Genomic DNA, 12,292 nt, shown 5'->3' on the forward strand with positions numbered 1-12,292 from the left:
TGGAAATCAAAAGAATTCGTCTGCCTTGATCTTGAGAATCCAGCCGCAAGTATCAATTCAAAACAAGAAATTCAAAACTAAATTAAAGGAATAAAGCAATAACTAAAAAACTATTTGAATTGTTATAAAAGTCAACTATGAAGCATAACAAAACTCAAACTTGCGGCTGTTAGTCTAGGGAATTAAAACCAAAAAAGGACCCTCCCTTCCAAACTAACTAATCTAATATATATATCTATCCTAAGCATGCGGCTCCCCTCAAAACCAAATAGCTAAGGGATTTCAAATATCCCTAAGTAGCCGTCTCCTATCAAAACTTGGGCTTTCGGCCCCTTCAAAAATATCAGCTCCAAAAATAATAAAAATAAGAGTTTTGAGCTTAATTAAATCTAGATAATTAATTCCAAGCCCAATCTCTAAACTTCTTCACAAATCAACGCTTTTTTCATCAAAAACTCGACTTCCACTATCTCTTGATATCTACTAGCATCCATCTCCATTCCATCTAATTCCTGCGCCAAAATTTCACAAACCATGTAAAATCATATAAAATAATGGCGAAATATACACCAAACTAAGTAGCTAAAATACACACATCAGAATAGCAGAGCCTTTCTCACTTTGATAATAACGGTTATCCCCATTTGAGAGAGCATCAGGGATTTAAGGAGAGCAGCAGTAACGGGAGGGAGAATCGCCATTGAAGACGATGGAGAAACCAAGGCAAAAGGGCGGTGGGAAGGTGGAGGAGTCGAGGGGTCAGAGAGAGAGAGAGGATTAGGGTTAGATGGAGCGGCGCAGAGCGAAAAGTGAGAGAGAGAGTGGGGCTGGGGTGGGGTATATCAGAAGGGGTAGTGGGCTATATTTTTGAGTGGGCTCGGTTCTGGGCCCTAAAGTTGGCCCAGAAAAAAGAAAAAAAGAGTTAAATGAGAAATGGGCCAACCTCACAAGTTCTATCTCGATCTGCAACAAGTGATAGAAGAAATGAATTTGATCAAAAAGGAAGCCATGGAGATTGCAACCGCAGCTGATCAACTGCAGAGAAAGGATGTCTTGGAGATTGTTGCCGCAGCTCAACTGCACAGAAAGGTCTCGTCAAGTACTCATGCTGGTTCCACTTCCACTGTGAAGGAAAGCATGATGGTGGGCTTCCACGAGGTGTTACTTGAAGTGCTGGATAAGCTCACCGGAGGCCAACGCAGTCGCCAGATCATCCCAATAATGGGATGGGCGGCATTGGTAAGACCACTCTTGCCCGACATGTATTTGAGCATGCGCTTGTTAAATAGAATTTTCATATTTGTGCTTGGACTACAATTTCTCAAACTTATAATGTTAGAGAAACCCTTAGAAAAGTTTTTTCCCAAGTAAGTGGAAATTCAGGTAGTGATGATCTGAGTGAGGGAGAATTGGGATTAAAACTATACCAGTATTTATGGGGTAGGAGGTATCTCATAATTATGGATGATGTGTGGAGTACAGAGGTGTGGGACAAGATGAGGTCTTCCTTTCCTGATTGCAATAATGGGAGTCGAATAATTGTAACAACTAGGCTCTCAAACTTGACTCGCAGTTAGGTGAGTCTTTGGCGTTGGTATGAAATTTCTAGATGAGGCTAGTAGTTGGGATTTGTTCAGCAAGACTGTGTTTGGGGGAGAAAGCTTTCCACCTGAGTTGAAGAAAGTTGGAAAGTATATTGTAGCAAATTGTAAAGGGCTTCCTTTATCAATTGCTACAATTGGAGGTCTTTTGGCAAAATCTGAGCGCATTACAGAATATTGGATGCGTATAAAGCAAAATTTAAATTCAATTGTGATTACGAATAATGATGAATTTTGCTTGAAAATATTGCGATTGAGCTATACCAGTCTACCCAACTATTTGAAGCCATGTTTTTTGTATATGGGTGTTTTTGAGGAAGATCGTAGAATTCGTGCCTCAATGCTGAAGAAGCTATGGGTTTCTGAAGGATTTTTAAAACCGGTGAGTGGAAAATGTTTGGCAAAAATAGCAAAAGAGTACTTGAAGGAGTTGGTAGATAGAAATCTGATTTTAGTTGATGAGTTGGGGCTTAGTGGAAATGTAAAGTTTTGTAAGATTCATGATTTGGTGAGGGACGTGTGCTTGAAAGAAGTTGAAAATGAGAGGTTTTATCATATCATAGAAAAGTCTCCTTCAGTCGTAGATAATGAACGTCGTCGAGTTGTTTTTAAAAATGCCGGAAGAAGGGTAATAAGTGAAGTCTCGAGATCTTTGTCACATGCTCGTTCTATAATATGTGATGAGAAGAACTTTGAGATGCCTCACAATCTTAGATTGTTGAGAATATTCAAAGAATATGATAGAGATACTTCAGGTCGACTTGAAATTGGTGTTGATTTCCTAGGCGATGTTTTTCAATTGGTGAACTCACGGCACCAGTGGCGGATGTATACTATGGTTGCACTGGGCTCCAGCCCAGTGCAAAGCCCAAATTTTTCCTATATATATATATATATATATATATAATATAATTCCAAGCCCACCTCATAGATTACCCATAGCCCAGCCCAACTATCTATGGAAAACATAAAAGCATTCTAACCTATGTCAAAGACTCAAAGAGTCGACGCACCAGTAGAAAAATTCAGAAAACATAATTAATAGGAATATAGGATAGCATCCTGCGTCCCTCTCTCTTGAGCAATTGCAAAGCAATAATTTGTCCTATTGTGGCTGTGGAGAATTGAACTTCCAATTTATTCACTTATTCTCATCTCATATTATTCAAGGTATGTAAATTCAAGAACCCTAAATTAGAATTAATATTAAAATTAAGTTAATTTTTTGTTGAATTTTACTGATGAAATTGAAGCTTGAAATAGAGGTAGAAGAATTTCTTATCTTTTATTTGAAACTCTCCTGTAAATTGCAATTAATATTTTAAATATATATAAATTAATGTAATGAAATTCTTAATGTTTTTTATATCTTGTAGTTCTTCAATAATTTAAATGGAGCATCAACATATTGCAAAGAAAGGAAAAGGACTTATATCATCTTTCTTTAAGAAACGTGATCGTCAAGATACTCAAGACAATGGAGATAGCTTGGAACCTTCAAATTCAACCATGGCCGCTGGAAATCAAACTAATCAATCTCCTTCACCTCCTATGGAGCAAAATTCAGATACATGTATTGAGCTGATCCGGGTAAAAGGAAACAATTGTGTGAATATTCTGTTAATGCACGAGATGATATAAGACGTGCATATCTAAAAGCTGGGCCTTATCAACCGAAAATGGAAGCGTATCCTGTTACAAAGTTTGGCACTCAAAATCGTAGCTTTCAGAAGAGATGGTTTGATAAGTTTCATTGGCTGGAGTATTCGCTTTCCACAAATAAGGCATATTGTTTCTATTGCTTTCTTTTCATCAGTGAAGTTAATCTGCCTGGCTCTTCTGCATTAGTCAAGGAAGGATTTGACAATTGGAAAAGAATAAATCAAGGAAAAAATTGTGCATTCCTTACTCATGTTGGTTCTGCAGCTACATCACCACATACTATGTGCTTAAGACGTGCAGAAGATTTGATGAGACCAGTTGGGCATATAGACAAAGTGATGCATTCTCAAACGATTATTGAGAAGGAGAGGAATCGACTGCGCTTGAAGACCTCGATCACAAGCCTCCGATGGCTTGCACTTCAAGGTTGTGCTTTTAGAGGTCATGATGAGTCTTCATCTTCATCGAATCGTGGGAATTTTATTGAATTGGTGAAGGCTTTTGCAAATATGAATAAGGAGGTAAATGAAGTTGTTCTTGATAATGCTCCGAAAAATGCCCAATATATTGCTCCAGAAATTCAAAAAGAGCTTTTGAATATTATGGCCAACAGAGTACGTCAAATGATTCGTGAAGAAGTTGGAGATAAATATTTTTGTATTCTTGTTGATGAAGCACAAGATATCTCCAAGCAAGAGCAAATGGCCATTATCTTGAGGTTTGTCAATGATCATGGAATTTTAACTGAACGCTTTTTTGCAATTAAAAGTGTTAGTGACACCACTTCATTAACTTTGAAAAAAGAGACATGTCGTGTTATTTCTCATCATGATCTACATGTTGAGAAAATGAGAGGTCAGGGATATGATGGTGCTAGTAATATGCGTGGTTCATGGAATGGACTTCAGGCTTTATTTCTTAGAGATTGCCCATATGCCTATTATATCCATTGTTTTGCGCATCGACTACAATTGGCAATAGTTTCTGCAGCTAAAGATATTGGTGTTGTTTGGGAGTTCATTTCTCACTTAGATAATGTTGTTAACATTATAACTTCTTCACCAAAGCGTGTCTCTCAACTACACGCTGCTCAAAGAAATGAAATTCAGAGTTTATTGGTTGCAGAAGAGCTTGTTTCTGGAAGTGGTGCCAATCAAATTGGTAATTTGCAGCGAGCTGGAGCTACTCGTTGGAGTTCACACTATAACTCCGTGAGGAGTTTGATAGGTATGTATCCTGCAACTTGTAAAGTGTTTGAATGTCTCATTGAACATTCTCAAAATGGAAGATCTAAGGCCGAAGTTCAAGGAGTTTACAAAAATATGGCAAGCTTTGAATTTGTATTCACATTACACCTAATGCATAGGATTATGCGAGTTACTGATTCTCTTTGTCAGATTCTTCAAAGAAAAGTTCAAGATATTTTGGCTGCTATTGCTTTTGTCTCTACTACTAAAACTATTCTTCAAGAATTGAGAGAAAGTGGTTGGGAAGAATTTTTCGAAGAAGTTAAGGTCTTTTGCTTGAAGAATGATATTGATGTCCCCGATTTGGGATCTCCATACAAGGTTGGTCGTTCTCGTGGGCAAACTACAATTGAACATCATTATCATTTTGATGTTTTCAATGGAGCAATAGATTACATCTTGATGGAGTTGAATACAAGGTTTAATGATGTGTCAGTTGAATTTCTTTCTCTCAGTGTGGCCTTAGATCCTAAAAATTCTTTTGAATCATTCAACAGTGATAGTATTTGCAAGCTTGCAAGGAAATTCTATCCTGAAGATTTCACTGATCAAGATATTGTTTCATTAGAATATGAGTTGAGACATTATAAGCACGATGTGATAGTGATGCAAGAGTTTCAAGTTTCTACACTTGTTGAGTTGAGTCAACTACTTGCTAAGAGCGAAAGGTCGAAGGTCTATGTTATGTTAACTAGATTGATTCATCTCATTTTGACGCTGCCTGTTTCTACTGCTACAACTGAACGAGCATTTTCTGCAATGAAACATGTGAAGACGGCACTTCGTAACAAGATGGGGGATGATTTACTTGAAGATTCATTAATGCTTTATATTGAGAGAGATTTTGTTAAACATATAGATATAGACTCAGTTATTGATGAATTTTATGTATTGAAATCTCGCAGGGCACAACTTATGTGAACATCGAAATATTTTGGTAGTACAAAATTTAATGTGTCGAAATATTTATTTTTCAGCCCACCCCATTATTAAATCCTGGATCCGCCCCTGCACGGCACCTTGCTATTATACTTCATTCAAAGTCTAAATTTCCTTCTTCAATCAAATTGCTTTGGAACTTATCTACGTTAATAGTTTATGCTGATTATTCATATGTTCCGTCTTGTGATATGAAAAGATGTAGCATTGTTCTTCGTCGGGATAGTCTTATTGCTCCGATTGAGATTTGGAAATTGCATCAACTTAGGCATCTCGAGTGTATGGGAACAGGATTGATTAATTCTACCAGATCCTCCGAGTGAGATGGTTATCAGGGAGAATCTACAGACGCTCAGGGGAGTAAGGAATTTTTATTTGAATGAGGAGGTGGTTAAAAGGATTCCCAATGTCAAGAAATTGCATCTGATGTACAAATCCGAAGAATTGAAACAAATTGAGAGAGCCAACTGTTTCAGCTATCTTGAGTGTTTGAGTAAATTGGAAAACTTCAAATGCCGCTACTATGAGGGATATGATGAAGAGTATTTGCAGAGGATTCGTTTCCCAGACTCCCTCAAGAAGTTGAAGTTATGTCTGGGTTTGTTTTCTCATGTGGAGTTGGAAGAGATATTGGAAAAGATAGGGTGGTTGCCCCTTCTTCACAAGTTAGTATTACATCATGGTGTCTTCAACACAGGCAAGTGGGACACTATTGAGGGCCAATTCCGTAGCCTCAAGCTACTAGAATTGAACTTCTGTCAAGGTCTAAAAAGTTGGATGATGGCAGAGAGCTCCCACATTCCACTTCTCCATGAGCTTCGTCTTGTATGTTTGAATGAATTGGAGGAGATCCCTTCCGAAGTTGGAGAAATAGCAACGCTGAAATCAATTACTTTGAAATATTGCAGTGAATCAGCGGTAAAGTCAGCTAAAAAGATAGTAGAAGAACAAGAGGATTTATATGGAGACCAACTTGACCTTCATGTTCGAGTTCTACTTCGACACAGAGACGAAAGACTGCAGAGCTTGGCATGTCCCAACTTTCTTGTTGTTGCTGCTCATTTCTGACCACAAACAATGACATTGACAAGTTGGGAAACCTAAATTAAATGCTTTATCAATTGATGTTTTCTATTTCTTGTTTCTTCGATACTATAAAACTAGAATGGGTGATGTGACTATTGTTTTATAAAATTTAATTTGTCAAATAAGTCCCTACTTTTAATCTATTTCCGGGTCAATGTTTGGTCAAATCGGTATTCTCCTTCAACAAATTGGAAATAAATAGATTAATTAATATAACACACAATGATCATACACGCACATGCACATTAAGTTTGGATTTTTATTTTTATTTTTTTTAAGTAGTCTATCCTTAACATAGTACTCCCTCCGTCCCAATATTGTTGGCCACATTTCCTTTTTGGATTTTCACACTATTGTTGGCTACTTTCTAAAAAATGACAAAGTTTACTTTAATTAAGTCCAATTGATTTATTTAATTAAAGTTTCTAACTAAACCTAAACTATCCTAAATAAACACACACACACACACACACACAAAAACACACACTCAGCCCCCCTCCCCCTACCACCACCGCCTCTCCCCAGTACGACCGCATCGCCGCCGTCTGGCTCGCCGGCATCGAGCTCCTCCGGGCGCGGCACCATCCCTCAAGGCATCTCCACCCGCTTCAGCAAGACGTCACCTGCTAGAGGTCACGATTTGGAGGTCTAGGGCTCCAATTGGTTGTCTCTTTTTTTTTATTTTTTTTGTTTCTGGTTTCTGGGCGGAGGATGGCGGATTTGGAGCCTAGGGCTTTTGATGGGCGTCAAAGCTCTGGTGATGAAGAAGGCGGAGGTCGCGATTTGGAGATCTAGGGCTCCGATTGGTTTGTCTGTTTTTTTTTTTGAATTCTGGTTTCTGGGCGGAGGATGGCGGATTTGGAGGTTAGGGCTTTTTATGGACGTCGAAGCTCTGGTGAGGAAGAAGGTGGAGGTCACGATTTGGAGGTCTAGGGCTCCAATTGGGTTGTCTCTTTTTTTTTTTTTTTGGTTTCTGGTTTCTGGGCGTCGAAACTCTGGTGAGGAAGAAGGCGTAGGTGATGCGACAGTGAGGAAGAAGGCAGAGGTGATGCGACTAAGTGAAGGCGAAGTCTGGTTTGGGTGAGGGGGAGAATTAGGGGGTGGTTCGCCGGTCACCAGTCACCGGAGAGTTACCGGCAGATTTGTGGTGGTTGTTGGGAGATTTACTAATTAAGCAATTAAGATAAACAAAAAGTCATTTAAAAATATAATCCACTCAATTAAAACGTAACACTCAATTTCTTAATCTCCGTGCCGAAAAGAATGTGGCCAACAATATTAGGACGGAGGGAGTAATATTTTGCGAGAGCAAATTAAACAAACAAGATCATTTTTTTATTTTCTTTTTGTAATTATTTATTTTCAAACACTTCAAAACATGTTATAAGGCGCTTAATTTATAAGCTTCAATATCTTATAAAATGTTACTAAATTTTATTTGAACACAAAAATTGCGACCCTAAAATGAAGAATACCATTTTAGGGCCTTAAGTCCGAGAGAAGTTGAATGCAGTATGTCTGGGCTGACCCATACATTAAGTTATTTTTTTTAATTATTTTTTTATTTTTTGTTAATGGGGTGTATTCAATTCAAAATTTAAAAATTTTGACAGACTTTTTAAAATCTGTGGATTCTACCAAATTTCATGGATTGTTTAATTCTATTTAGGGTGCGTTCTCTTTGGTTGTAAATTTATCATGGGAAAAAGAGGGATAAACAAAATTTTACCCTTTGAATTCCTTTCTTTTCCCTCATTTCCTACTTGACCTTTACTACTTCCTCATTTTCACTACAAATGAGGGATAATATTATCACACCATTTTTGAAGGGATAATATTATCCCTTATTTGTAGTGAAAATGAGGAATTAGTAAGGGTCAAGTAGGAAATGAGAAAAAGAAAAAAAGGACTATAAGGGTGAAATTTTAGTTTATCCCTCATTTTCACATGATAAATTAACAACCAAAGAAAACACTAGAGTTTAGGAAATTCAGTTAATTTAATTTATCTATATTTTCATAGACTTTATATGTCTATAGATTGTTATAGTAGTAAAAATATCTAAAAAAAACATATGATACAATAAATAACTACAAATTACGTTCTTTCAAAGTTTTTATTTGGGTTAGATTTCAGACTAATATTTGGATCCTTTCAATTTACCGATCTTAATTAAAATGGTTTTGTTGAGTTGAGATGTCGAAAGAATGAAGCTCCAACGCGAAAAACTGTGTTGCTATACGTAGAAGATTTCTTGAACATTGAAATGAAACACTTTCGACATGATATGGATCTTGTTAATGTTTTGTTACATGACATAGAAGAGGTGGAGCGGCGGAAAGGCAAAGCCTTAGCCCCAAATCGGAGGCTGTGGAGCGGAGGCGGAGGCGGAGGCGGGTGAAGGAAGGCGAGGCGGTGGAGGAAGGCGGCGTGGGGTGGAAGAAATGGAGGTGTGGAGCGACGCTAGGTGGAGGGAGGCGGGGGAGGGCCAGATCCTCGCCGCCATTCCTGCTATCGACGGCAGCGGCGTCCTTGGTGACCCATCTCAGTGCGGCTAGGGTCCGGGAAAAAGTCATATTTCAGATCTCCTATGGTGATTTTCCGGTGTGTGTGTGTGTGTGCAACGAGAGAGACATGAGAGAGCAGAGGCGAGGGAGAGTGAGAGGGAGGTTAGGGGACGGGGCAGCCGCCGGCGACGAGGTTGGCTGCCGGAGAAGAAGAGAGAAGAGGGTGGGGCGCTGGGGGGAGGGGGGTTGGCTGTGTGCGTGTGTTAGTGTGTGTTTTGTGTGTGTGTGTTTTTAAATAAAGAGGGTTTAGATTTAATTAGAAATTTTCAATTAAATGAACTAATTGGACTTAACTAAAATAAATATTTCTATTTTTAGAAAGTGGCCAACTTTAGTGGGACAAACCAAAAAGGAAATGTGGCCAACTTTAATGGGACGGAGGGAGCACTTTATATTGAATGAAAGTAAATACTTATATTAACATAAGTATGCATTTGTGATAACAAATGTTTAAAAGTAAATATTCCTATTAGGGTTTAGGATTTAGTGTTCAGAGTTTAGGGTTTATTGTTCAGGGTTTAGAAAATATAATACTTTATATTTTAGTGTTGTTGTGTAAATTAATTATTGTTGTGAGAAAAAGTAATACTTCCTCCGTCCCAATAAACTTGTCCCACTTTTCTTTTTGGTTTATCCCAATAAACTTGTCCCATTTCTAAATTGGGTAAAATTTAGGGGAGAATTACTAACCTAATTAAACCACATTTTAATTAAGGGATCTTAATTAAGTCAAACCTATTATACCTATTCTACTCTCATTTCTCACTAGGATCTCTCTCTCTCTACTGCCGACTCTTCTCATTCCTCCTAGAAAACCCTAAATCCCACCGACGTCGTCTCCCCCTTTTCCCCTCCGTTTCGTTGGCGCCTCGCCGCGTACCACATCTCGGTGTACTGGCGGTGGCTTGGATCGGTAAATCACGGTCGATTGGTGCTCTATTTAGTTAAATTCGGGGTTTCGCCGCCTCCCCCCCCTTGACCCTTCTGTTCCGCCGCTGCCCTCCGTTCATATTTGCACAATGTGATGCCAAGCGGCCCCAATCGGTAAATCCGCGGTGATGAGCAACCTTTGGGAGGGCTTCCTGAGAAGAACCTACGTTCCAGACACGGAGAAGGATTTCTCTACTTGGGGTGACCCGCCGACGGTGTATTACCTGTTCTCAGCGACTTTCTCGGAGGATGAGGAGGAGTCCGACGTGGTGGAGGAGTTTGATGCTGTTTGTGAGTCGCCTTGAGCCCTAGCTTCGGAGAAATCAAGGTTTTCCTTGTTTAGGCGTCCTATGTCTTTAAATCGCACTAAATGTGAGGTTGTTCCTACTGTTGAAAACAAGATTTTTTAATTTCCATTGTTCTTCCCTTCTTTGTGAGGAAAAATGGGACGATGTAGTCCGTTATAATGGTCCGGAGGCCCCTGCAAGTAAGCTTTCGAGAATATTTGAAGAATCGCCGAAGCTCCTAAAATTTATGCAAATACTGCTCCCTTTTCCAGATTATTGGGTGAGATCTTCCAATTTTCTATTCTTTGAACTATTTTTGACTCTGCTCTTGGAACATGTTTGGGCTCTGATTGAGCCATTGTATGATTATGTGTTTGGGCTCTGATTGAGCTGTTGTATGATGTTGTGTTTGGGCACTAATTGAGCCGTTGTATGATTCTGTGCTTGGGCTCTGATTGAGCCATTGTACGATGTTGTGTTTGGGCGTTGGTAAACATAATTGAGATGATGACCTTATGCTCATATAATTGAATTTTTTTAAGTAACCTATGATGAACAAGTAGAAGCCTGAGTTTGTAGACTTACAGCCCCTAATATGTGTATATATGTTGGTGTGTGCCCTATATGCTTACATGTGTTGATGTATGCCCATGTGTAGTGCATTTTTTAGTGCTACATATGTTGGTGTGTGCCCATGTGTAGTGTTTTTTGTTGGTGTGTGCCCATGTGTACATTGTCTAAGGTTAAAACTAAACTGAAAATGCATTTCATTGATTACCTTGACTGCTTGCTTTACATCATTTTCTATACAAAAGATTTTTCAAAAAACCAATCTACAAAAAGAACATATTCCACTGTGTTGGCAGTCACAGTGACCTCCTATGCTTCAAAAAAACTTGCTATTATGTGCAGCCTTCAAAAAACAGCCTGTATTAAAAATCCAAACCATTCATTTGGAGTTCAATTTTATCTAATGAAATTGAATTTAATTCAAGTGCACTCCTTAGATGATCCATGCCACTAACAACACCGTTCTCCATGAGATAATTAATGGCCTCCTTAACTAAATCATGTGGAACTTGAGTTCTCCCTGCCTTATCAGGGCACCTTTCTTCATATGTGGAATTTTGTAGCAATTGTGGCCTTTTACCTTAAGAATCTCTGTTAAATAGTTTTGAAGGCTTAAGAACACATTATTGAGTGTTGTAGGAGATAGTTCGTCAAATGATCTCTTTACTGCCTCCACCAATTGATCAACGTTGGTACAAACTGATTCAGTTTGTAGGCTTTGCTCGAGTGTACCGGCCTCGCTGTTTTTGCTATTCCTCTTTGCTGGTACAAACTCTGTCAATGGGAAAATACCTATTTTTTCATTAAATAGTACAGTCCCGTCTTCTGCGAGGCCGTGCACACAGCACACATGAACATGACTTTTTTTATAAACTTCTTTGATTTGCAAATCCTATGTGGTTCTGCCTCTTCGGGTGTCAAGTAGAACCTGTGATTTTCTTTGGTTATGTAAAATCATTTCTCATCGATATGCACCGTGTTGTGCATATCCTTGAATTGAAAAACCTTGAGTATTATATCATACTCGATTGCTTCAAGAGAAAACCTTAGATGTAGCAACTTATTAGGGGTTGTTAAGTCGGGCTTTATCACACTAGTATGAGCCCTGATCAAACCCTTGCTTATCCAACGCCCAACTGTGCTCTTACTGCAATTTATTCCAGTTGCTAGCCGTCGAATGGTTGATCTTTTGCTTAGCTCCAATGTTGAAATTAATTCAATATCTATTTCAACTCTCTTGCGCCTTAGTTTGTTGATTTTTTCAACTATTGAATGCATATGCTGACCTTGACTTTGTTGCTTTTTTGCAGCGTTCCATAGCCGAGTCACCGTCCGACAACAAACGCCAAATTTGATGGCAGCAACCTGGATTCTGCCCCGTTTTGGCTTCCCACCATGGTTGT

At 38.7% G+C, this 12,292-nt stretch overlaps 1 protein-coding gene across 1 annotated transcript; it reads left to right on the plus strand.

The window, feature by feature from the left end:
• Positions 1-3,280: 3,280 nt before the first annotated feature.
• On the plus strand, positions 3,281-5,431 carry LOC130994503 (uncharacterized). Its single transcript, XM_057919546.1, has one exon. The coding sequence runs from the start codon at positions 3,281-3,283 to the stop codon at positions 5,429-5,431; it is 2,151 nt and encodes a 716-aa protein (XP_057775529.1).
• The last annotated feature ends 6,861 nt before the right edge of the window (positions 5,432-12,292 follow it).

Source organism: Salvia miltiorrhiza, chromosome 7 (genome assembly GCF_028751815.1).
Source record: "Salvia miltiorrhiza cultivar Shanhuang (shh) chromosome 7, IMPLAD_Smil_shh, whole genome shotgun sequence".
In the NCBI taxonomy this organism is placed as follows: domain Eukaryota; kingdom Viridiplantae; phylum Streptophyta; class Magnoliopsida; order Lamiales; family Lamiaceae; genus Salvia; species Salvia miltiorrhiza.

Bases quoted from the DNA above. Each gene is read 5' to 3' on its own strand.
- LOC130994503 (XM_057919546.1), top strand. From the start codon at position 3,281: ATGGAAGCGTATCCTGTTACAAAGTTTGGCACTCAAAATCGTAGCTTT.